This window comes from Argopecten irradians, chromosome 13, assembly GCF_041381155.1.
Source record: "Argopecten irradians isolate NY chromosome 13, Ai_NY, whole genome shotgun sequence".
Lineage (NCBI taxonomy): Eukaryota > Metazoa > Mollusca > Bivalvia > Pectinida > Pectinidae > Argopecten > Argopecten irradians.
The window spans coordinates 10,264,141-10,291,582 of NC_091146.1; the positions used below are offsets into that span (position 1 = coordinate 10,264,141).

Below are 27,442 nucleotides of genomic sequence, written 5' to 3' on the forward strand. Positions count from 1 at the left end.
GGGGTAGGGGGTGTGGGTAGGTGTAGGGTGTAGGTAGAGGGTGCGGGTCGGGGTGCAGGCAGGGTAGGGGTGTGGGGGGGTGAGGGTAGGGTGTGGGGTGTGTAGGTAGAGGGTGCGGGTCGGGGTGCAGGCAGGGGTAGGGGGTGTGGGTAGGTGTAGGGTGTTGGCCGCGTGTTATAATAATCTAATTCTCCTAGAATCTTCATAACATTCTCTTAAAAATCTGAGCTAACAAAGACAATAGACAATAAAATAAACAATAAGAGAATCATCAAAGACATCCCAGTATTGTTATAAGTCTGGGGTCACTTCCAAGTGTAACCTTCCCCTTTATTACAGAACACTTCCTATCATAAAATACAGATATGGAACATACGATTATACATTGTAGGGAAGACAGGCTACTCAGTGAAAAATTCTTTTGTTATACAGATATCTGTGTATAATGTGTTTGCAAATGTAAATGTTATCCAATACAATTACTGGACAAGTAATAGGTTACATAAGTTAAATGATAAGAAATGTGATCTATATTATGGACAACACCAGCCTCGGGATACATGATAGGTGGTTCCATGTTGTTATACCAACGCTTTGGCAATCGTAACTAGCGTCAATAAACAAGACTCCCCATGTTCTGGTCCCAGACAGCAGACGGACCAACATCTCCCACAAATCCACCATCATATCAAATATATTCAAATTTCCAACAATAAAACACCCAAGTACTTTTACGGAAGCAAAAAAAAAAATGGGACGCGAGAAAAAATCTATAGTTTATAATAACTTGAGTTGGTGTGCTTAGTAGGGTAGTTTTCTCGACTCTGGACCAGTTTATGAACACAAACATTAGAATTTCACAAATCAATACTGGAATTCATTGGGATACAAATAGGGAGGCATGATGTATAAATCGTGGAAAACGTGATAAACCGACATTTACATTTGTACAGCCTGACATAATGGGATATCTGTATCTATTACTATACTGACAATGTAAGTTACTGTCCACAGTTGTAAACATTATGTCATAGTCCTCTATCAAACCCTGTTCCATATGTACTCAACAAAATCTCCAAGACATTTCTCATGTGCATGCAAGTATATATCTGGAGCCCTGGCATACAACAAGCTGGCTATTTCAGACCTATAATATTCCTAATCCCTTCACATTGTTTTTTTTTTTTACTTGAGTTTAATTATTACATACTTTTTCCTGGTTCAGCTTATGAGGCCTGTCTACAAATAATTTTCAGCTTGATTAGAATTGGATACAAGAATGAAACACAAAATGCTCCCTTCTGTACCAAACAACAGGAAATGAATGTGAGTGTGTCAATTTCTTTTCACGCATTGTTTTTCCTGTTTTTTTATATCATTTAATGTAATGTTTCCGAGGGAATGGTTTCATCAACAGAAGTACGGCTGTCTGTGATCAGTCGGAAGCTCCGAGTATCTACAGCTCCACATGCAACAATGACACGGAGAGAAAATACAGGCTTTTAAAACCATTAGAGGCCTCTAGATGGCATCGGTACAGTATAGTCTCTAACCAAAGTATAAAACCGTTCACCAGTATTGTATACTCTCAAACCAAAGCACAGACCGGTAATCCATACCATAGATACTCTTTATCCAAAATAAAGACCAGTTATTCCATACTATTTATAATCTCAATCTAACCTCCGTTCTGAATGTTTGATCGTGACATACTCTCTAACCAAAATTTTCCTGGTTAATATGTGTTATTAATCTATTTGGTATGAATCTATATACTCATGTGCTCACTACATCCTACAAAATTCTTTTTCATTTTCCATTAAAAGGATAATTTAATGCTGTCTTGAAATGCAACAGCTTTCAAATTTCATATGTTTTTGGTAACAAAAGATTGTTCTGCAGTAAGCATTTTGACAGAACTATATACTTCAAACAGCAATAGACTAGCAGACCAAACGATGCAACGTATTCCACACACTAGAGACTCCCAACTGACGCTGTCATGCATTTAAAACGTTTCTGTCATTGTGACCAGACAAGCTTTTAGTATCAGCAGTGCCCCCTAGGGACAATATCCAATCAGATCAAAGGGAGGTAATGAGGGTTGTTGCACCACCATGGTCAAGGTCAGCAGAGCAATTCAGGAAACTGATTCAGCTCACGGTGACCAGCATTGTGCATCTGATTCAAACATCTTTGAGATTAGAATCTGTGATTTCATTAAATTTGATGCAGTGCGAGGATGAGCAGTAGCCCAGAGGAACAGCGTCAGCAGTAAATCGTTCTCAGATTTGGCCTCCCATGTGTGACGAACAGGACTTCATTATTTTCACACATAGAATGAAATCACGTCCCCGAAAACACATAAATGACTATTAAATTCCATTGTAGACTATTAATGTGTGTGGTGTTATATATCTACAGGTTGTGATATCAAATACTCGAGGTTTTTACTAATCAATATATACGTACCTAATGTATAGCATTTACTGAAGAGAAGAGGAATATATCACAATCCTTTTTAATCTATACAGTCACGGAAACAGAAATGTTCAATGTATCAATTAATGAATAAAATAATGTAATAATGACACAGTGTTTCCTTAGTTTTTACATCAGGCCCTTGAATAACATTGGCAGCTTGCTAAAGCAATAGCCATATATGGATGTAGCAAGATTTGTGTGGTGGGGGAACAGCAGCAAAATACCAATAACTATATAGTCATTTGTACAGGCAGTTAAGTGATAGCATACACCATTGACCAATCACGTCGTTTGTACAGGCAGTTAGGTGATAGCATACACCTTTACCATTGACCAATCACGTCATTTGTACTGGCAGTTAGGTGATAGCATACTTAACCATTGACCAATCACGTCGTTTGTACTGGCAGTTAGGTGATAGCATACACCTTAACCATTGACCAATCACGTCGTTTGTACTGGCAGTTAGGTGATAGCATACACCTTAACCATTGACCAATCACGTCGTTTGTACTGGCAGTTAGGTGATAGCATACACCTTTACCATTGACCAATCACGTCGTTTGTACTGGCAGTTAGGTGATAGCATACACCTTAACCATTGACCAATCACGTCACCGTTTGTACTGGCAGTTAGATGATAGCATACACCTTAACCATTGACCAATCACGTCGTTTGTACTGGCAGTTAGTGATAGCATACACCTTAACCATTGACCAATCACGTCGTTTGTACTGGCAGTTAGGTGATAGCATACACCTTAACCATTGACCAATCACGTCGTTTGTACTGGCAGTTAGGTGATAGCATACACCTTAACCATTGACCAATCACGTCGTTTGTACTGGCAGTTAGGTGATAGCATACACCTTAACCATTGACCAATCACGTCGTTTGTACTGGCAGTTAGGTGATAGCATACACCTTTACCATTGACCAATCATGTCGTTTGTACTGGCAGTTAGGTGATAGCATACACCTTAACCATTGACCAATCACGTCGTTTGTACTGGCAGTTAGATGATAGCATACACCTTAACCATTGACCAATCATGTCGTTTGTACTGGCAGTTAGGTGATAGCATACACCTTTACCATTGACCAATCACGTCGTTTGTACTGGCAGTTAGGTGATAGCATACACCTTAACCATTGACCAATCACGTCGTTTGTACTGGCAGTTAGGTGATAGCATACACCTTAACCATTGACCAATCACGTCGTTTGTACTGGCAGTTAGGTGATAGCATACACCTTTACCATTGACCAATCATGTCGTTTGTACTGGCAGTTAGGTGATAGCATACACCTTTACCATTGACCAATCACGTCGTTTGTACTGGCAGTTAGGTGATAGCATACACCTTTACCATTGACCAATCACGTCGTTTGTACTGGCAGTTAAGTGATAGCATACACCTTAACCATTGACCAATCACGTCGTTTGTACTGGCAGTTAGGTGATAGCATACACCTTAACCATTGACCAATCACGTCGTTTGTACTGGCAGTTAGGTGATAGCATACACCTTAACCATTGACCAATCACGTCGTTTGTACTGGCAGTTAAGTGATAGCATACACCTTAACCATTGACCAATCACGTCGTTTGTACTGGCAGTTAGATGATAGCATACACCTTAACCATTGACCAATCACGTCGTTTGTACTGGCAGTTAGGTGATAGCATACACCTTTACCATTGACCAATCACGTCGTTTGTACTGGCAGTTAGGTGATAGCATACACCTTTACCATTGACCAATCACGTCGTTTGTACTGGCAGTTAAGTGATAGCATACACCTTAACCATTGACCAATCACGTCGTTTGTACTGGCAGTTAGGTGATAGCATACACCTTAACCATTGACCAATCACGTCGTTTGTACTGGCAGTTAGGTGATAGCATACACCTTAACCATTGACCAATCACGTCGTTTGTACTGGCAGTTAGGTGATAGCATACACCTTAACCATTGACCAATCACGTCGTTTGTACTGGCAGTTAGGTGATAGCATACACCTTAACCATTGACCAATCATTGAGCTGAGAGAACATTCACCCACTCAACTTGGCACCCAGAGATACAGGGTTTGAAGTAGTAGATCTCATACACCTTAACCACTAGCCCATTTGGCCTTTATTATCCAACACTATCCAATAGAAACACAAGAGTTCCCCTCTATCTGCTCTAACTCCTCACTCAATAACAACATACCTGTTTCTATAAGGAGGAGGGGCACTTGATTCTTTCATGAAACAATTTATATCTCGTGGAGTCTCTACCTCATAACAAGCCTTCTGATACTACAGAGACATGATCTGACAACGTATCATACTAAAACTGTCCAAGGGACTCCACGTCTCTTTGAAAATCCCCTTTAAAGTTTATTTATCAGACATTTTGTATTCATATTTATTATAATTAATTATGTAAATGAGAAGGAACTATTCATACATGTCCTTTGACAATGGTTGTAAAACCATAACTAACATGTATAAAGCGTGATATTGTTTTTCTCTTCGAACTGAACAATCTTACATTCTTTGACAGTCAGTGATATAATCTTGGTTAATCAACTAATATAGGAATATAAAGTTTTCAAAGCTTTTAATGCTAATATAACATAAAACACATTTTTTCCTGCAATTTGAAGTATTGATAGAAAATCATTAATTTTAACTAAAATAGAAGATGAAAAAAATTTAACTAAGTAACATTGTTTAGATTAAGATTTCCTTTTAAATGAAAATAACTTCAGAAACAAATTTTTAATTCATTTAACATTTTGTTTGATCAAATAACTGATTTAGTTTAAATAGATCAAAATTCATATGTGGAGATATATTATGTGGTAAAACAGCTTCATCAGTGTCAGATATAACCTTCAGACACCTTTCAGTCACAGATAAGCCAATCAAACATATGTAAGACTTTGATTTAGAATGACAGCGGTTTCTAATGAGACGTCAGTCGTACATTTGTACTTTTTAATTGTTACCATTTAAAGACACTGTTTATTAATCAAAGGGTATATGTTACATCACATTATGACGTCTACTTATAATTTATCCTACATATCTTACAAAAGTTCAATTGACATTTATACACACCTTCTGTAGGGAAAATTATTGACATTTTACTAAAGTCTAAACTCCATGAAATGACTTTTATAACCTGCTATCTAAACCTTTAATGTAACTTTAATCATCTTTACATTCAGTTAACTTTCCCAAAACGAACATACAAGATTTTTGATTTTTGTGTATCTCTTTTATAAGTACAATATTAAATGAGATGCCAAGTACATTGTATGGACCAGCCAATAACATTACGATGAACAATTTTCATTCTGACACTGTGGAAATTCATTTTGTTCCATAAAGGTGATTTCACGTGGACCTCAAATAAATATTCATCAGTTATTAACTTCACAAGTCTAACTTGTTTAAAAGCAGCAAGAAACATTTTCATTATAAAATGATTAAAGGGTAAAAAAAAAAAACATTTTCCCTTGCTTAAGTTGACAAGGCTGACAATGCAGGACAAGAGAACATGCATATAAATGTCAGTAAATGAAACCGAGATCAGATGATATCTCTGCAATCTGATGATAGCTACAAATAATAAACAAATACAGGAGAGTACAGCTGAGTGCTGATGTATGTTATAAGGCTCCCACCGATCACATACACTGTACACTGCTCATTTAGTTACATTGGACATAACTCCATCATCAAGGGCAACAAAACAAGTTAAATCACTTTTGATGGTGCATATGTAGGAAAAAAAACCTGCCCATGATCAACATGATCCATCAGGTTGACCCCTGACCTTTTTACTTTAGTGCCATGAACTGAACCATATGGCATTTAAAGTTTTTGGCTTCAACCTTTAAACCACCTGATCACCAGAATGGTCAAGTATTTATGATCAAATATTGATCACCACACCATCTGATCACCAGAATGGTCAAGTATTACTGATCAAATGTTGACCACTACACCACCCGATCACCGGAATGGTCAAGTATTACTGGTCAAATGTTGACCACTACACCACCCGATCATCGGAATGGTCAAGTATTACTGGTCAAATGTTGCAGTTTATTAAAAGACTGAAAGTTTGTATAGGATAGATTCATCCGTCCCTCCACCTACTGGTCATTTGATACAAAATTCCAAGGGACATAACTCTATTAGCAAGGTTTTATGAAAGTTATCTTTTTATCTAAGCTAGTAAGCTGTGAGAATGGTAACACAAATAGACATTAAACTGGGACACATGATCTGGATCACACTGATTTACAATAGTTATGATAGGTAAATTCAATTTACCTAAGAATTTAAAGTATTGTAGCTGGTTAATTAAAATACAAAATCAAATTAATCACACGAATCATCAACATGTGAAACAAAATAACTGGAATGTTCCAACACAATTTAAATAACTGGAATGTTCCAACACAATTTAAATCTACAAAGAATTGCCTTCCACGAAACATATACATCTTTGTATTAAATAAAAATTTGAGAGATGACAGATTGAGATAGAGAGCTGTTTGTTTGTACACAACACTTCAACACTTGTCAGTTCTACGGTGATACACAATATACACTGGAATGTTCCAACACAATTTAAATCTACGAAGAATTGCCTTCCACGAAACATATACATCTTTGTATTAAATAAAAATTTGAGAGATGACAGATTGAGATAGAGAGCTGTTTGTTTGTACACAACACTTCAACACTTGTCAGTTCTACGGTGATACACAATATACAGACACCTTGTATCATTCTACAGCCTCTTATGGACCTGTCTACACACACCAACACCTGGCATCATTCTACAGTCTCTTTAGGGCCTGTCTACACACACGGACACCTGGCATCATTCTACAGCCTCTTTAGGACCTGTGTGTTCCTTGTACCACTCCATAGGACCTTCTGGTTGTATTTTAGAATCCTGTACTCTTTTGTACACTCTACCGGACCATATACTCAATTCTTCACATTTCTGAGCATAAGAAGAAACAGCAGCTCCATATAAGAATCCTGCAAATTCTGTACAGTATATTAACTCAAGTCGTTTTAGTTGAAGATTCTACTTCAAATGAACCCCATCATACCTTCAACTGAATTGTTCCTAGCATCTTCTACCTACAGGACCTTACTCCATTGAATGATATTGAGTTCTCTACTCTATGAGCCTTAGTTGTCAACATCGAACTTATAAACATCGAACTGGTCAACATCAAACTGGTCAACATGAACTTGTCAACATCGAACTGGTAACTGACTGCTGTATTGAAATATGCTTATCAAAGGCCAATTAATAATCCATTTAATTATCAATTTAACCAGCAGTGGATGGCTGTTTATTAGACATAGGTTTTTTTGTTTTGTAATAAATATGTTACCAATATGTTTTTCTCGTAAAACAGAAAAAGTAACATTTCTGAAAGACAAAAGCTAACAATTTAACAATGTAAACATTGCTATATAACAATGGTACTGGTATATACAAAGTGGAATGTTCTCTCTAGTACATCTGCTCTCCAATAAACACAAACCATTTCAACATTCATGCTTTCTACATCAAAAGCTGATGTTTTATTTCACAAACATTTCACTTCAATTTACCCTACACCTTACTGCAGCATTACGGTAGAGATCCCACAATTACGATATCACTTTCATGATACGGTAATGAACCAGGAATACAAAATATGGCTCCTCTATTTATTCTCCAGATACTAAATGTTTTAATGTCTGTGGAAAATCAATTTATTAACAAAATGAAATGTATTATTTGAGGACAAGAATATTTTGTAGATAACTTAAGCTTGTTCTCGACAAATTTGATAATCAAAAGTTACGGATTCAAATCTCTTTACTCCTCATGCATAAAACTACCTTTTTTTCTATCAGAATTTCAGCAGCCTATTATCTAATTTCTAAGAGTGAAAATTCCATAACTACTTAAACCCAAGGATGAAACATCCCGATTTTTAATATTCTTTTCGTTGGAGTTTCGTGTGTGGCAAACATATTTTGTGATAAGAACTGGAGGTCACAAGTAGTTAGTCGTAAAGGTCTCAAGATTTCTAAATTAATACGGAAGAGAATTAAATGTATCGTCAACTCTTGCCATTCCACTTACATAGAATTTCATTCTCACCAAACTTTCACATAAAATTAAGATAAAACTCTTCATAATTTCAGAAAATTTATCGTACCCCGGCCGTCATCATACATCAACCAAGTTAAAATTTCTGAGCCAAGAAAAATTGAAAACTCTGATAGATATCTGGCTGATGTTCATATAAGTCGAAAATTTTACCTCTACTTAATAAAACAAGTGAAATTTGAGTTTCCCCTCGGTGCTAAGTGGGGTTACGATGTGTCAGCCGCTTTTTATTTATGATCCAATATTTTCATGCACGAGTTCCTAACTATTAAGTTTCTATGGTAACATTGTAAACACTTAGAGAGAAAACGTGTTAGGAGAATTCCGGTATATTCCCCAATGTTTCATGAATTATAAATTCTGTCAGATGTAGCGAGAGAGACTGGAATATAAACAGTGTGACTGTACCAGTGTAGCTGTTCATATGTAAACATAGACAGATAGGAATATCAATTCATTTACACAATCAAGATCATGTCATAATATTAAACTATTTATCATATTTTATTTACATAATATCTGTATAGAGAGAATGTCTTTTTCATCATACAATTCATTCTCTCATTTTCTTTGATAATTAAACTTTAAATTTTATTTCTTTCAAACATTTCAACTAGGAGAGGATGTTGTTGGTTTTGAGACAGTTAAATGCCTGGCTGCATTAACCGAGTGTTGTGGAGATAGAGTGTATGACTGGAACCTTCATCATGTGGAATATGTATACCTACAACAGCTGGTGACAATTTGTACACAAATAATACATTATTAAACAACCTACTAAACAACATAATATAATGTTTCAGTTTTAATAACAATTCTATGATGTTACAGATGTCCCTGTATTTAGGTACAACATTTACATGTTTATTCCATTCATGAATTTTGTTTTCATTTCATAGCTTCCCTAATTTATCACCATCAATCATTGCTAATTCTTCATGTAGCACAAACATTCCAACCCTCTTCAAATTATCATTTTGCTGTTTTTTACTTTAAATGCCATTGAAAGTTTTACCTTTTATTCTTTCATTCCTTCTATCATTTAAATCTATTCCTTTTCCTTTTCTCACTCCTGACCATATCTCCCTCACTTTGCCACACCCCTGACCATATCTCCCTCATTTTGCCTCACCCCTGACCATATCTCCCTCACTTTGCCTCAAACCTGACCATATCTCCCTCACTTTGCCTCACCCCTGACCAATATCTCCCTCACTTTGCCTCACCCCTGACCATATCTCCCTCACTTCCTCACCCCTGACATATATCCCCTCACTTTGCCTCAAACCTGACCATATCTCCCTCACTTTGCCTCACCCCTGACCATATCTCCCTCACTTTGCCTCACCCCTGACCATATCTCCCTCACTTTGCCTCACCCCTACCATATCTCCCTCACTTTGCCTCACCCCTGACCATATCTCCCTCACTTTGCCTCACCCCTGACCATATCTCCCTCACTTTGCCTCACCCCTGACCATATCTCCCTCACTTTGCCTCACCCCTGACCATATCTCCCTCACTTTGCCTGACTACTCCCCTGACTATATATCCCTCATTTGCCTCACCCCCATATCCCCTCACTTTGCCTCACCCCTGACCATATCTCTCCCTCACTTTGCCTCACCCCTGACCTATATCTCCCTCACTTTGCCTCACCCCTGACTATATCCCCTCACTTTGCCTCACCCCTGACCATATCTCCCTCACTTTGCCTCACCCCTGACCATATCTCCCTCACTTTGCCTCACCCCTGACTATATCCCCTCATTTTGCCTTAGCTGTTACCTTTTCGTCTGTATCAGTTTTCTTTCTTCACTCTTTTTTCTTACTCCCCCCCAATTCCTTTGCTCTTTTTCTTGATCCCTACTATCTTTCATACTTCCTGTTTTCTCCCTATCTTTCTCCCCTGCAATCTCTCACTCTTCCTGCTTTTTCTTCATCCTTTCCACACTATCTCTCACCCCTACCAACCGTCCATCCTTCCCATACACTCCTTCCTCTTATGTTGAAGATTACTATGACCAACAATGGCGACCTCAGGAAACTACAGTGACCTTAGCAACCTCATTGAACTCCGACCCCACCATCATGTCTGCTTCCTGCTTATCTCCCCTTACTTGACCTTCACAGTTAAAAGGTCAGCACTACCTACAGAGCAGCTGACATTATCAGCACCATCGCCATGGTTCCTCTATAATGACTGGGTACATGTTTAAACTTCCACCCTTTCTGATGGTTATCACTCTAACATCATGGATCCTGTTTAATGCTGCTTTTTATGCTGGAAACTTGTAACATATACATATTGCCTTCATTCATCTTCAATACAGGCATCAAGTCAAACATGGACAAGAAAAGTTCAGGCATCAAGTCAAACCTGGACCAGAAAAATTCAGGCATCAAGTCAAACATGGACCAGAAAAGTTCAGGCACCAAGTCAAATCTCCATACATGAAAATTGTGTGATATTTTCAATGCAAATCCCGTTGTTTGTATCTTTTAAAGTAAATCCAGCTTAATTTCTATATGAAATTGTTAAAATTGTGTCTAGGAAATAGTAATTTTGTTGACTTTGTGACGTCACAAGGCTTTATTGCATGGGTAGCCATGCAATACAGCTTCAGGCGACATGGGAGTATTGCCCTAGACTAGCCAGTATTGCACGTGCAGGTATGAGAGAAATATACATATATATCTTGCATCAGAAGATTTGAAGTTTTTAGGTAAGTTTATGCCATATTTGTGTCTGCTTCCCACACCAAGTCTAACAAACATCCACATGGTTCCTGTAATAGAATGTGCAGCCTCCCAAATCAGTCACAGACAAATCAATTACGTAACAGTCAATATCACTTGTACTGCCCACAAAACAATCTCCTCTATCTGGTCAACATCATGGGTTTTGGCCGCATTGTTTCGACAACAAAACAATCGTGGAGTCTTCCATCCATCTTGGACTAAATCTGTCTACGTTACGGCAACTTTCTCGGTCTCCAAGCCATCATGGACTTCAACGGCAACTTTCTCGGTCTCCAAGCCATCATGGACTTCAGTATGAGTATGTACAAGTTAGACAACACAACATTCTCTGTCTCCGACTTGACATAGAATTGTGTGTGATATGACGAGTTAGACAACACAACATTCTCTGTCTCCGACTTGACATAGAATTGTGTGTGATATGACGAGTTAGACAACACAACATTCTCTGTCTCCGACTTGACATAGAATTGTCTGTGATGTGACGAGTTAGACAACACAACATTCTCTGTCTCCGACTTGACACAGAATTGTGTGTGATATGACGAGTTAGACAACACAACATTCTCCGTCTCCGACTTGACACAGAATTGTGTGTGATATGACAAAACCGACAACTTTCTTAATGAACCATCCTTATCATCTCCACAACACTACAGAGACTTTCCACATCAATGGTCACCATGGAAACATCAATCTACTCCACACTTCTTTGTTGTGACAGTTTTACATTAGTGCATGGTCCCAGGAGGTATTTTTTAAATACAATGATTTTGCATCACAGAAATAAATAGGGATAGTGCTGTTGTCTGCTAATTCCAACCATTTATCCAAGTCACTGTATATATCTCCTTACCTTTAGTTTGTAATACCATATTGGTAAGTTAAAAAGTGTTTAAATAATTGCATGCTGCGGAAATTATTCATAAAACTTTTGTTGAGACAACCACTGATTATTATCATTAAAGATGCTCCACCGCTGACAAATGATATTTTTTCACTATCAAAAACAGGAGCAGACGATTTAGTATTTTTCTTCAGTTACAAAAGTTATTTACTTTACACCATTACCACCATTGAAAAGTTTGAGCTTCTAATTTTACTTCAAGTGAAAGTTACAAAAAATAATTAATTGTATCCCGAAAAAATTCTGTGGCACTATATCCTATATGGTATTAAGTATCGATTGCGCATGCACGAAGGGCAAAATAAATCATTTCATATTATTTTTTGTTTTAATTAGACATATATACGCGTTTAAACACCAATTATTGTTGAAGTGATTAATATCATTTATGCTCTTTTGGCGGTGGAGCATCTTTAAACATTGGGTGCCAACATCATGGTTGAGAAAAGGTCAAAATCATTTCCAGAGATATATAAGTTGACCCAACATCTAGGACTCCTTGTAAGGCGATGACTTAGAACTTATAGAATATTGGGACACTTCTACCATGATTCCCTTACCATAGCAGCAATAACATCCAATTTCTAAAGCGATGCACCGAAACAATATTTATTAAATTTCAGTATAGATTCAAATCCTTCGATTTAAGCCCACCCTTTCACCAATGTGACAGTTCATTCAATTTAGTTGAAGCCCCATACACAATCACGAGACAGCATTTAAAAACAAAATCCACATTGTAGAAATAAAATCCACTTACGTTATGGCAAATCATAGTGAAACAAGACGTTTGCACTTTGTAATTTGCTAAACTAGTTAAATTACAAAATTCTACAAAGCTGTGCCATGATGGTATCTGTAGTCTGTACAGGCAAGCCCTGATAGCAATATTTCCCCATGGGGGCCAAGCAAGTCCCATCAACAATTTTATAATCAACGTCAATTTCAGTTGTACATTACGCTCGTCTTACGATATTTAATTTTTTTTTAATTAGTCACTGATCTTGCACCCTTAGGGTACAAAGTTGTTTAATGACTTTAGCGTCTTTAATCAGCCGCTCTTTCTTGTGTTGCTGTAGTGTCAATCTGAAACGTTTCAACTGCAACAAAACACGTGTGTACATGACATCTATATTTTAAGGTAGAATGAATCATAATTTTACAGTGACATCTGTTAGCACATGTTATTGGGGAAAATGAAGTTTTGTTTGAGACTGTTGTATGGACGAGAAGTTTCTCACCTGTATAAAACTCCTGTGTTACACAGGTTAAGTCAGGTGGAACACTATTACTCCACTCATATTCTATATCTATCCTAAACTGTTACAGAGATAAAAATTGTTCACTTTAATTTTTGTTTTTGTAACTAACTTACTCATCACTCTCTCATTAATTACTTTAATCAAGCTTTTTTAGTGTTACCCTATCAATGACTTGCTGGTTAGACAATACAACGATGAATACAAACTTTCTGTGATATGAGTTCTATTTATAGTCTTTACTGTCACTAGAAATATTTATTCAGCTTTAAAGCATGAAAGAGTTCATCAAATTTACAAAAAAAATAAAAAATTCTTAGGCAAATTTGCTACTTAGCAAGGGCAAGAATTTTTTTTTCAATTTCATTGCAGGGAAAGTGTGTCCATATCAAACTTTGCCACGTGAGGAAGGCGAAAGTGGTTGCCGAGTGCCAGTATTTGATGAAGTCCAGGCCTCCTACAGGCCACAGCATCCTCAACGAACTGGGAGTAATGGCTGTCAATCACCTCATCAACAAGTGTTATAACAGGAATGGTAGTCACTACAGGGCGACTTCATACGCCCTGCACTCCCAGTCAGGAAAATCCACAAAATCCTATATAGGGACTTTGAACACAATTAGGAGAGATGGCACTAAAATTCCAAGTTTGAAAGTGGAGCTCATCTCTGAACAAGCATAATCTCTGAAGAAGGGAATGGAAAAAGGAGTTCATCTCTGAACAAAGGGCTAGAAAGAGGAGCTCATTTCTGAACAAGGGGTAGAAAGAGGAGCTCATCTCTGAACAAGGGGATAGAAAGAGGAGCTCATCTCTGAACAAGGGGATAGAAAGAGGAGCTCATAGTCTCTGAACAAGGGGATAGAAAGAGGAGCTCATAGTCTCTGAACAAGGGGATAGAAAGAGGAGCTCATAGTCTCTGAACAAGGGGATAGAAAGAGGAGCTCATAGTCTCTGAACAAGGGGATAGAAAGAGGAGCTCATAGTCTCTGAACAAGGATAGAAAGGGGATAGAAAGAGGAGCTCATCTCTGAACAAGGGGATAGAAAGAGGAGCTCATAGTCTCTGAACAAGGGGATAGAAAGAGGAGCTCATCTCTGAACAAGGGGATAGAAAGAGGAGCTCATAGTCTCTGAACAAGGGGATAGAAAGAGGAGCTCATAGTCTCTGAACAAGGGGATAGAAAGAGGAGCTCATAGTCTCTGAACAAGGGGATAGAAAGAGGAGCTCATAGTCTCTGAACACGGGGATAGAAAGAGGAGCTCATAGTCTCTGAACACGGGGATAGAAAGAGGATCTCATCTCTGAACACGGGGATAGTAGAAAGATGAGCTCATAGTCTCTGAACAAGGGGATAGAAAGAGGAGCTCATAGTCTCTGAACAAGGGGATAGAAAGTGGAGCTCATCTCTGAACAAGGGGATAGAAAGAGGAGCTCATCTCTGAACAAGGGGATAGAAAGAGGAGCTCATCTCTGAACAAGGGGATAGAAAGAGGAGCTCATAGTCTCTGAACAAGGGGATAGAAAGAGGAGCTCATAGTCTCTGAACAAGGGGGTAGAAAGAGGAGCTCATAGTCTCTGAACAAGGGGATAGAAAGAGGAGCTCATAGTCTCTGAACAAGGGGATAGAAAGAGGAGCTCATAGTCTCTGAACAAGGCGATAGAAAGAGGAGCTCATAGTCTCTGAACAAGGCGATAGAAAGATGAGCTCATAGTCTTTGAACAAGGGGATAGAAAGAGGAGCTCATCTCTGAACAAGGGGATAGAAAGAGGAGCTCATCTCTGAACAAGGGGATAGAAAGTGGAGCTCATCTCAGAACAAGGGGATAGAAAGAGGCGCTCCATAATCTTTGAACAAGGAACAAAGGGACAAAATGAAAACATAGAGTTACCAACCCATGAACAAGAGCTCAAAACTTAGTAAGACATCTTGTGTTGGTGCTCATGAAGACTAACTCATCATTTCCCACGATTAAACATTGGATAGATAGTGAACAAAGCTAGCGTATTTCACATGTCCGCCATTTTTACTACTTTATAATCATCAAGATTAGATACAAAATAAATGTTATATACTTAACATTTTCTACAAAACCCTGCGATAATGGCTAGCAAATGTACTCTGTAAATGTAAGATGTGTAATTTAGGCAACGATCAGGGATTAATATCTTGTAGGCCAGTCGACCCATTACCAATAACATTAAGCATTAGTACGACCATGCATGACGAAAAAAGCTGACGTGTTACGAGGCCAACGAGCTACTACTGAGCGAATTAATGCAAATTACTCGATGAAACTATAATCAGAAGTGAAACGTTAAAAGTCGCTGATTGTCTAAGTTTTCACAGTAAACAATCCTGAATTTGTCCTTGAATTTTACGCATGTTGCTGGGTTGTCACGGTGACATTATCGTCAGGCTTACCTTCAAGGTGCTGAGATCGTAGGGACAGAAGCTCATCGTGTCAGCACGCCACTCGTAACAGAAAATCTCTTGTAATTGCACAAAATTTTAGTTCCGAGAGACGACTTTCACCAATTCAGAATTACCATGTATACTCCCAGTTGTCTGTATAAATTGTTTTTAATTAGATTCACTAATGAATGTCACACATTCGCTCGTTAAGTACTGACGAGTGAATTTAGAAGTCCTCCATTTCTATAAATATCCTGTTGTACAAGGATTGACTACCTGCATGAGAATAATCACATGGATATACGGTACCGAGAATGATCCACGATCTTGGTGATGGAAATGTTTGTTACCGAGATGAATATTGTTTATCCAGTCAAACGTATACAAGGTATGGAGTAGATGTGTTATTATAACTTTTGCTTCAGATGATGGAAGCGTGTCCGAGAGAAATCAAGAATCATTTGTAGACAGAAGATAGTAGTTGTCATTGGTCCGTCGCGGCTGCCATTTGTCTTCAACAAATCCTATCCTACCCGGTTATACTCCACAAGTCAAACAACTTATAAAAAATGTATGACACCCCTTCATATTTCCCAAGCTTCCTCGGCAAGCTGAATTCTACGGTCTGACGCTCAAAGTCATCTGCATCTTTACAATGTTTTGTGCTAATGGAATATAATTGGATCCCGTCAGCTCAGGACAGTCTCACATGAACGATCACCATTATTGGGATATCTATACCTGCCAAGTAGGTCACAGTTGGATGATTTCATGGCTGATCACCGTAGCGTGTCCATAGTATTGACATAAGCCTGTATCCAAATTTCAGCACACACCTTACAACGGCGAGTATTTCCCACAAACAGCCGACTCACTATTAAACGATGTTCACACCATATTGAATGCGAGATATTATCATATTCACTGAAGCGTGTAATTTTCTGGAGACAATCTCAAAAAATATCTTTAGGACCTTATTTACCAAAGTCTGATGACTCAATTAGAGAGAAAATGGCATCGATTTTCTAACACGATCGAGTAACATGTGTGAACGGCCTATTTAGTATGGATATATAAATGGTGGAGACTAGTGATGATATCCCAGGTCTGTAACACATGTGGAGCCATAGACAGAAATCTACCCTACAAATACACACCACATCACTTATTCAAAATCTACTGTATATTTTATCATTTTTTTCCTGTTTCCATGTGTGACAACCCTTTACAACTTTCAGTTTAATAGTATTTTGCACTGAGCTGTTGAAACCTGCCAGCATCAATGTTTAATATCTCCTCTATACCCTGGGTATCCACAGAGACCTGTCGCGCCATTGTTTAGGTTTTGTAGCCATGAATTATAAATCTCGTTTTGTGTCGGTTGATGAAAATGTTTTGTTTAGCAGCAAAGCAGACTTGTTGTGTCAATAGGATGCACGTAAAATACCCAGGCTTTGTCTTTCTTTAATAGTTAAGCAGCCATGTCATATCCACAGAATCTAACTAAAATAAACCTGTCTTTTTTTTTCTTTTTTTTCTTCACATTAACATTTCTGGCGTTATTTATTTCTCAAATATAAAATTAAAAACTTTACTCATCTGACACATTTCAACTTTTTTTGTCAGTTTTCATTCTTAGTTTTATAAAGGCAGATGCAGTAACCGAATCTTGAAATCAAGAATGACAGCGCTTGCTAAGTTCTAGTTAATTGCAATTGAAGATCAATTGACCAATAAAATACCATTTTAAAGACTTTTTTGACCAATCAGCAATAATTCTTCCTTTGACAAATCAGCGAAAATTCTTTCTTTGACCAATCAGTAATATTCTTTCTATGACCAATCATTAATAATTCTTCCATTGACCAATCAGCAATAACTCTTGCATTGACCAATCAGTAATATTCTTTATTTGACCAATCAGTAATATTCTTTCTTTGACCAATCAGCAATCATTCTTTCTTTGACCAATCAGCAATCATTCTTTCTTTGACCAATCAGCAATCATTCTTTCTTTGACCAATCAGCAATCATCTTCTTTGACCAATCAGCAATCATCTTTCTTTGACCAATCAGCAATCATTCTTTCTTTGATGAATCTTCAAAAGTGTTTCTATGATAATCAATCTGCAATATCTGTTTTCAATGACCAATCATATCTTTCTCGTTACAATATATGATAAAAACTTTCACAGACAAAATTTAACTGCTTAAAATGATGCTACTTCAAAGTCGACTACAAAAGGTACATCACTAAAAACATCTATACCAAGGCCAGACGGCTAATTTTTGTATCTGAGTCGACAAGACAGTGAATGGGAATGACATCCTTAGACTGCTGATGTGACAGGGTCATCTGGGGAGTCCTAATCAAACTTGATGTCAAACACCTGCAGAATTTAATATTTCTAACAAATTTTAATTTTTCTTTAATGTGTATCCTTTTTTTAGATCTGGTTTAGCTAAAACCAGCTGGTCAAGTACCAAAACTAATATATATATATATATATATACAAAAATAATAACTATTGTTTCCATTATCATTTTTCTTTTGTAAATATTGTTTTGGCATAAAATCTTGTTGAACAAGAAATCCGCTTTCTCATGCCTTTTTATAAAAAGATCTATAGATTTATAGTTGATATATATATTTATGATCAAAAACTAGTTGAACCAGCTCCATGAGTCACTAGACACTACAGTAGTGGGCCTTCAGTCACCACTCACCCGCGACCTTGATAACTTCTGGATTGTCACTAACACATGTGACAGCTACATTCACTCCTAAACATATCCTCTCTCTCTGATTTTCTAACATATCAGTATAAAGTGACATTTAACAGATTTGTGTATGACATTTACATTTGTCCTTTTGACATAACTTTTTTTTTCGTTCAACATTTTTTTTTTTTTCGCCGTTGAGCTGTGCCTTGCCCCGTACTTGAATAACCTATTACCTATACAGATATACATGTATTTGATGGTGTTGCTCTGTTTCACCTGCTGCCCTTTAAGTTTATAGGAATACACAGTTTATGTTGTATTTTACGAGTTGTATATTATGTTGTAAACATCTGTTTCCACAGGTATCACCTTGTCATTTTCTACACATACAGGTGAGAGTAAACGTTCAGGTGAGAAATGTACAGGTACATCATTTTACCTGTCATCATACTGCACACCAGTACATGGGAGACCCTGCAAATCCTTTACCTTACAAAGACTATGGGCTTGATGTATGTTACATTTTAGAATTTAAACACAACACTTTCATCGTCAAACTTATATCTATAACGCAATTTAATTTTAAATAACTCTCCCCCAACTCGTTATTATAAACCTGTTCGGCATACAGAAATTGAACCTCGTCATTCAGTGTATATCTTACACGATGACTTCGGTATGTGTGCAGTAAGCATGTAGAGATAAAAAAATTCATAAATTCTTCTGATAACGTGAGAAAATACTCACTTTTTAAGTGAAATATATTCTTGTTTAAGAAAAATTCATCTATGATTCATCAAGATTTTGATGTTCACACAGGAAAATGTGTAAGTGAACAATTTTATTTACATTTCTAAACTTGTTTCAGTGTCCTATAATTGTATGAACAATAACCTGAACGTAAGATTCCCAAATTATTTACTGACTCAGGCTTGTGAAAATGAAATCTAAAATGTAAAATGAAGGAAAATTGGACAATCACAATGAGTCTACTGCCTATAAAATCAGTACAGAAAATTAGGGCTATTATAAACTTTAGATAGATACGGACTCCGTGGAAACAAACTCACTTCAATTAGATTTTTCACAAAAGACATTTTTTTCTAAAAAATACTAAAGAGTTGTTACATTATTATTTAAGTATCTTGCATGACCATAGACTGTGAACAAATCATACATACTTCTTTTTATAATTTCATTTTAAATTTAGATTTAGACAAAATGTGAAAAGTAAATCAACTTCAAAAGCTATCACAAATATTTTATTTGTTAGAATGACCCTTTATCTTAATGCAACATAAACTGTCATTTGGGGGTGTTACTTGTCAAAGAGACAAAAACAGTGGAAAAAATACAGAATTAAAGAGAAAAGAAGGGAAATACAAGATGCTAATTGGGTCAAAAGTCAGGTAAAGCAGTAGATGTGATATCCAAAGTTCATAGGTCAAATGGTCCTGATGGTCCTAATGGTTAAGATATATATATATATTAGGTAGGTTGTAGTAGACAGACAGTATCAGAGATTCCTGTAAAGTTATTGTAGAAATGAATGGAAATGTTATGATTTACAGAATGCAATACTAGACAATTTTCCACCTTATATCCAAAGTAACAGTACACACCTGCAATTACAGAACAAACGTTTTAGTCACAGTGTATTTTACAAAACACAAAGTTGTCTCCCTTGTACAGTGACGATGATAAATACAATAAAAAAGATGACTGGTATTTAAATGTCACACATTGCATAAAAACTACAATAGTCTTGGTTTTCTCAGAACATCAGAATCCATTTATTCGCTATCAAACACATGTTTTCTAGTCAACACAGCACATTAATATGTTAAATGGATATAAATGTACAAGTTTATGGTGTAAGGACACTCAAACTATCAGAAATGAACGATTTGATAGCAAGACATTTTACCCTCTATTATAACAAACGGTCTCCACTGGTTTATAAAAGTAAAGCAAATTTTGTTAAAACTGATTTCAAAAGTTCAGAACGTAAATCCCAGTGATTTGTACAGACTAGAGTATCTGTAACCTTTCGTTAAACGTATTCCAATAAAAAAAAATGTCATATACCTTCTTCATCAGGAAATACCAAAGAAAATGAAATTGATGAAACATAATTATCTAAAGGATTTCCAAATTCATAATAAACTGTTCCATCCTTTGAATTTGAAGAGATCCAATGTGTCTTGCAGGGGTGAATGGATAAAAGCCATTGTAGACATTTAAGCTTGCTATGAAGACTTACAATGGTATTATACCAGACATGAAGACAGTACCTCGATGAAAGAACCACTCCCCCCCCCCCCCAAAAAAAAAAAAAAATAAAAAAAATAAAAAAAAATTATACAATATTATATTTACCTTGGACATATTGTAAAAAGGAGAAAAGCTGTTTATCAATATATAGAATTTTACAACAATGAATTATCAATTCCCTTGCATTTCTCTAGGGCACTACGCCTACAGAACAATAACACTATACAAGGTACTGCTATAGAATGGTGCATATCGCATTGGTGAAGGACCATGATCTCAATATGAGGTAATCTATATAAAACTAATAATGATAAAGATCTTTAGACAGTCTCTTTTACTTGAGTATGAAATTATCAAATCTGAATCATACATATGTTTGACTTAGATAGAGGACGCCATGCTTCATTGTGATGTCGCTGACCATTTTTGCTGACTCGACTTGAAACTAAACCCAGATTATGAGCGGGCACCTTTAGTTTTCACTACCTTTCAGTATATTAATCCAGAGTCTGTCTTAGGCCTTGATCCTACACTTAATACAAACGTTTAGAAGAATAGGATTGTTAAAACAGAGCCGATTTACTCTGTACTAACCTAGGTCAAGTGAGGGTGGGTTTCTATCCGAGGGCTGAGAATTACGATTTCTCTAACAATGGGACAGATGTAACGGTTAAAGACTGTGTAGAATGCACCGTTAATCCTGGTCACAAAGAGACTTATACAGTGGAAAGATCCAGAAGAGCGCCAATCTCGAAACATATCACAACCATTTCTGTACATGTATATTCACCTACTCAAACTGAAACCCTCACATTATTAATCAATAGGACACTTTCAATATGCCAATCATTTAAATTTAATTCAAATTTCCAATTCAATGTAAAGGATTGTGTTATACATATTAGATATTTACTGTAAATATAAAAAATACCACATATTTCTGTGAATTCCTCATATGATTGTCCGACAGTTCTATATCAGAATAAACAAGTTTCTTAAGCCCCAAGTATCACTTTAAAGTGATTTTACTCTTTTCACAATTATTTTTAAATGAAAACAAAATATACAAGAAAAGATCACAAATACATTTCAGTATCCTTGTTTTTCCTTTAGGCAAATTAATAATGATGCTAGTTAAAATGTCAATCTTCAATTCAAACCTGTCTGCTACAGTTATATCTCAAAACCTTGGCCATTTTACGAACAGAACTAAGTGTTGTCATTTTAATAGCTTTTTAAATTCTACATCTGAACTGAAGGTAATTAAATATTTCATTTATCTTTTTAAAGGAGAAAGGTTTAGCTAAAAGTTTTCAACCGTAACGAAATACCTAAAAGGATTTAGTTAATTGGAAACATAAAAATTTCAATCTATGTCTGCATCAGTCGGCTGGAAACAGTTATCATAACATCACTGTTAAAAAAGACTATTAAACCAAAAAGTGTTTTACAATGTAATTTACAATAGTACCTGTTGGACAAGGGGAGACAACTTTTTAATTAAATTATCAAGGTAAGAGAAATAATTGTTTCATAACAAAGTTGTTAATAATCTTGTTGAAAAAGGGGAGACAACTGTTTAAATAATCACCAAGTGAACATCAAAACAATGAAAGGTTTATTATGTTACAGATAAGGTTACAGATTATGTTACAGATAAGGTTACAGATTTGCTCACTATTTAAGTTCTCAAAAAAAAACTGTTTAAAACTTCAAATAGTTGACCTATGACCTTAATTACAAGTTAATGTTAATTCAAACCCAAGTCAATTTGAAGGTCAGTATTGACCTTGACATGGTCGAGTTTGACCTAAAATATCAACAGTCAAGTTTGATATATGACATTACCTGATCAGGTTTGACCTATGACATTAACAGTCAGGTTTGACCTATGACATTAACAGTCAGGTTCGACCTATGACATTAACAGTCAAGTTTGACTATGACATTACATCAGGATTGACCTATGACTAGGTTGACCTATGACATTAACAGTCAGGTTGACCTATGACATTAACAGTCAGTTGACCTATGACATTACCAGGTTTGACTATGACATAACCATCAGTTTGACCTATGACATTAACAGTCAGGTGACCTATGACATTTTCGACCTATGACATTAACAGTCAAGTTTGACTATGACATTACCTGATCAGGATTGACCTATGAATGATCATTGACCTATGACATTAACAGAAGGTTTGACCTATGACATTAACAGATCAGGTTCGACCTATGACATTAACAGTCAGGTTGACCTATGACATTAACAGTCAGTTGACCTATGACATTACCTGATCAGGATTTGACCTATGACATTAACAGTCAGGTTTGACCTATGACATTAAAGTCAGGTTTGACCTATGACATTACCTGATTGGGTTCGACCTATGACATTTCCAGGTCTGGTTTGACCTAAGACATTACTTGTTATATATATTAAGATTATGTAAACCTGGCTAGGATACTTTAGGCCTTTATCTGTAGTATGTAAACAGGTTGGGAATCAGTTATCAACACAGACCTTTGTAACATTGTCAAATAGTGTGTCCACTGTGCTATCTTCAGTATGTGTGGTGTAAATACCTTAGGACTCCCTATCTAATCACTGATCATAACAAAGTGATACAGATTCATCATCACAATACCCCAGGCCAAATACTTTCTTGGTCTATCTCGTCCTGTTACAATCATATCTGGAGGATTTTTTTTTTCAAAGAACTTTTATAACCAGGTTTAATTGAGTCAATATCCTCTTAAATTTGATTATTAATCACATTAAACTGCGACCTACTTCAGAGAAATTTGGTGTCATGGTAACATCCTAAGGAGAAATTCAGCACCTCATTGTAGCAATGACCTACTTTACATGACCTTGAGAACTTTGACACAGTGACCTACTTTTCACCTGATCCACCATACCATCCCATTGTGTTGATAAAAAGACACTTACCTGAAAAAAGAAAAAAAGAAAATAGATTAATTAAAGTACTCGATATATACACAAATTTGATAATGGTATTCAATGTAAATACAATAAATATTTTTAACACGAACACACATTTACAACAAACTCCTGGTTATACTTGTGTAAATGCCATTATTATAGTACGATATATGCGTATAACAAACTGTGCTTACCCTGTGTAATGAACTAATTGTTTTGGTCCTAAGAGACTTCTTTGTAATAACTGTGTTTTATTCTATTGAGAGTAATAGTTTAACCTTTACCATTTTTCCCCTTTTTCAGATTAATTTTTGGTTCCTGAACTATTAACAGTGAGGGTTGGCTAAGGCTGTACCAGTTTTAGGAACATGAATGGAGGGTCAAAGTAAGAAAACCCAGAGAAAAACCACTGACCAATGGTCAATACTGGTGTAGTATGGCCATGATTCAAAATACCATGCTTCACCGGGCAACTGCTTACTTAATATATCGCTTGAAATAGCTCTTTACAGAAATTCTGAATGATGTGAAAATATGAATGCGTAAATGTTGAAGTCATGTGGAGTGAGGCAATGTGTTTTAAAGAACAGATATGAAGTATACAAATTTTCTATCACTCTGAGCCTGTTAATGCTAATCATACACGAATTAAATATCTCGTTATAAAGCTCTTAAGAACACTTTCCATGTGTGTGTACAGAATAAAACTCATATTCAAATCAATTTAAACATGGGGAGTTGCTAATGCCACGTGTCATTTTCTGTCTCAAAACAAGACATCAAAATCTACATGATAATATAAAAAGCAAACAGACTTTGACAGACAACTATCGCATGAGTTGTCTGTCAATTATAAAATAAACAGATATAGAACTCATCTCTGTCTGTACAGGACCAAGCGAGGTGGGCGTGTTTAATAAGGCATATCTCGACTCCCAAAACCGGTCTCTTGAAAAACACAGTTTCCCAAAATGCAGACATCACAAATGACCTCTAACCTTGACCTTTGACCTGCTCTGGGTTTTTCAAGTGTTTTATCTGCATCTTGGTTCACCCCTTGACTTTACATGAGGGAAGAAGAGTCTGATCAAGCATTGATCCAGTGCTAGCTTGTCGCTACTTGCCAAAACTTTCGGCACAGACCACATTGCAAAACAGAAAATTTTATATCAGAGCATATGTACAGAACATGCCTGCCAGAGTCTCGAGACGAGATGAATCATGCCTTGAGACGTACTGTTACACAAACTATATCATCAGTCTTGGTTAGTCTGTCAGCCACATCAAAGAAATCCAATTTAAATGATATTTCCCTCAATCAATGGCTGGTTTTGTTTTGTTTGAATTTCTATTTTTTCAATTTTCTATTCAGAAGATTAACTGCAACTAGCCATCATATCAGAATCAGCAACCTAAATAGTAAAACTATATATTTTCCATTTGTTGATAATTTCAATGTGTGTAATGAAATTATTTCAAATAATTTCAATAATTTCACTGTAACAAGATATGACTGCTCCCACCTCTATGTATCAAACCTAAGTGGGACATGACAAGAAATTATAGGAGAAGATGACACAGGACAGGATGGAGTTATATACATGAATATCTATAATAGTGTGTAACCTCCCCCTCATTTCATGGTCATTTAGATTTTTTTTTTTTTAATTTGCATTTCCTCTTGCTTTTCTTCCTTCAATGAGAAATCCAGACTTTTTAGTATACAATCCACATCAGTAAAAAGATTGACAGCAGGCTATGACCCTGTGTTTATTTGTGAAATCTGACTCCTTTAAATGTTTGTAAAGTTCCTATAAAGATAAACTTGAACATTAAAGAGCACACGCCACAACAACAGCCAACAGACAGGTGATACGTGGCCTGGGAATCCTTCCTGTTTTCTTACATAATCGTGCGGATTGGGTGCTTATCTGTCGCTCCGTGCAAAATAATTAGAAATTACTTACTAGTTTATCATTTGCTGTAATTTGATAAATTATGTAGGAGTCCATCACAATCACAGGATATCCTATGAAGTTTTATCTGCTTTAAATGTCAGAATAAATTCTGTAGAGCTTCACATTTTTCAAGGAAGTGATTTCATAGACACGTAGATACAATCTTCATGAGTTAAATCTTTTCTGATATCAAGAAAGAGAGATTACTTTGACAACTACTTTTTATTTGCCAGGAATGTGTCTAGTGGACTTTGAAATACACTACAGTGAATATTTTCCAGATTTTCCAAAACTCATCAAATGCATGTATATCCTGCTACAGAGTATGACTTCAATTTTACACGAGGTTGACAAAATTCAAAATATATGATCACAAGTCGTCATGCAGTTAAATGTTATCATGAAACAAGTTATGACAACTTTGGAATCACTGTCGTTGGTGCTAATAGAAGTGATGTATCTTATTTATCTTATTATGGGAGAAAACCTAAGTACCCATAGATCATCCATGTGATTGGGCAAGTGATGATCGACTCAATACCTTCTCATGCTTAAATAATGGGGAATTAGCCACTGGTGACCTTGATGACCCCTGGTGACCTTGGTGAAAGACGAGTTTGTTACCACCTTATCCCTCCAGCTTACCTAGCTTAACAGGACGAATGGACAAACGTTCGTTTGCATCCAAACTTTGTTCGAAAAAGGGAGATTACTCTGGATCTCTATGCATCCAAATTTTAGTCTCATCTTGATTATAATTTCCGAGATCATAACAAACATTTCATAACTCACAGAAATTTGCTTCATCCACAACTCGATACACCAACCAGATTCAGGTTATTGAGTCTGTTTTATCGTTCGGACATGTGTACTGTTAAGAAGATCAATATTTCGAGCCGTCAGACATTTAATTATTGTATTCAGAGATTATAACATGCCATAAACTCCACCGAATAAAGAATTAATCAGGAGGAAAAACATCAACCAACTCTAATTCTTAGGGTTTTTTTGGTGTTTTTTTATATTTGACTACATAATACCAGCGTCTGTAATCAAAATTTAATATCCGAAAATTTGATATTAAAACTGTAATCCGACAATTCAAATATTTCAAAGAGAAACATTATGATGGAATCATTTTAGGATTACAATGGAATGTTTAGACATGTCAACTATGTGAATAAATTCTTTGTTACTAAACATTTTTTTAATTCCTTCTAATGAGGCTCAACTTTTAAGCAAAACTGTAACGGTCTGATATATATGAACTAATACAAGACCCATGATACATAAATATAAATAAAACATTGTCATTGTCATGCGTCTCTAGCACTAATTAAACCTTTATTTCTATACATGTGTATTTGTGGATTATTTTTTCTGTGGATGACAGATTTTTTCAGAGCTAGAATTTTGACTATCAAAATTAAAGGATAGTTACTTCATCACGTGAGACCATTACTGGTATTGTTACAGAGGATTTCTAGCAGTGTTACACAATATCATCAATACAA

General features: G+C 36.2%; 1 protein-coding gene across 10 annotated transcripts in view; it reads right to left on the minus strand.

Moving 5' to 3' along the window:
* Positions 1-27,442, minus strand: part of LOC138306090 (RNA-binding protein, mRNA-processing factor 2a-like) — a 138,255-nt gene that overhangs the window by 55,058 nt on the left and 55,755 nt on the right. Inside the window, exon 1 of one of the 10 annotated variants that reach the window (XM_069246449.1) lies at positions 16,032-16,786. The exons of 8 other annotated variants lie outside the window; for them this stretch is intronic. In XM_069246449.1, coding sequence (XP_069102550.1) covers positions 16,032-16,067 — 36 coding nt within the window. In that variant the 5' untranslated portion in view covers positions 16,068-16,786. Of the gene's footprint in view, positions 1-16,031; positions 16,787-27,442 lie in introns of those variants that run through there. One more of the 10 variants, XM_069246448.1, reaches the window with a different exon arrangement.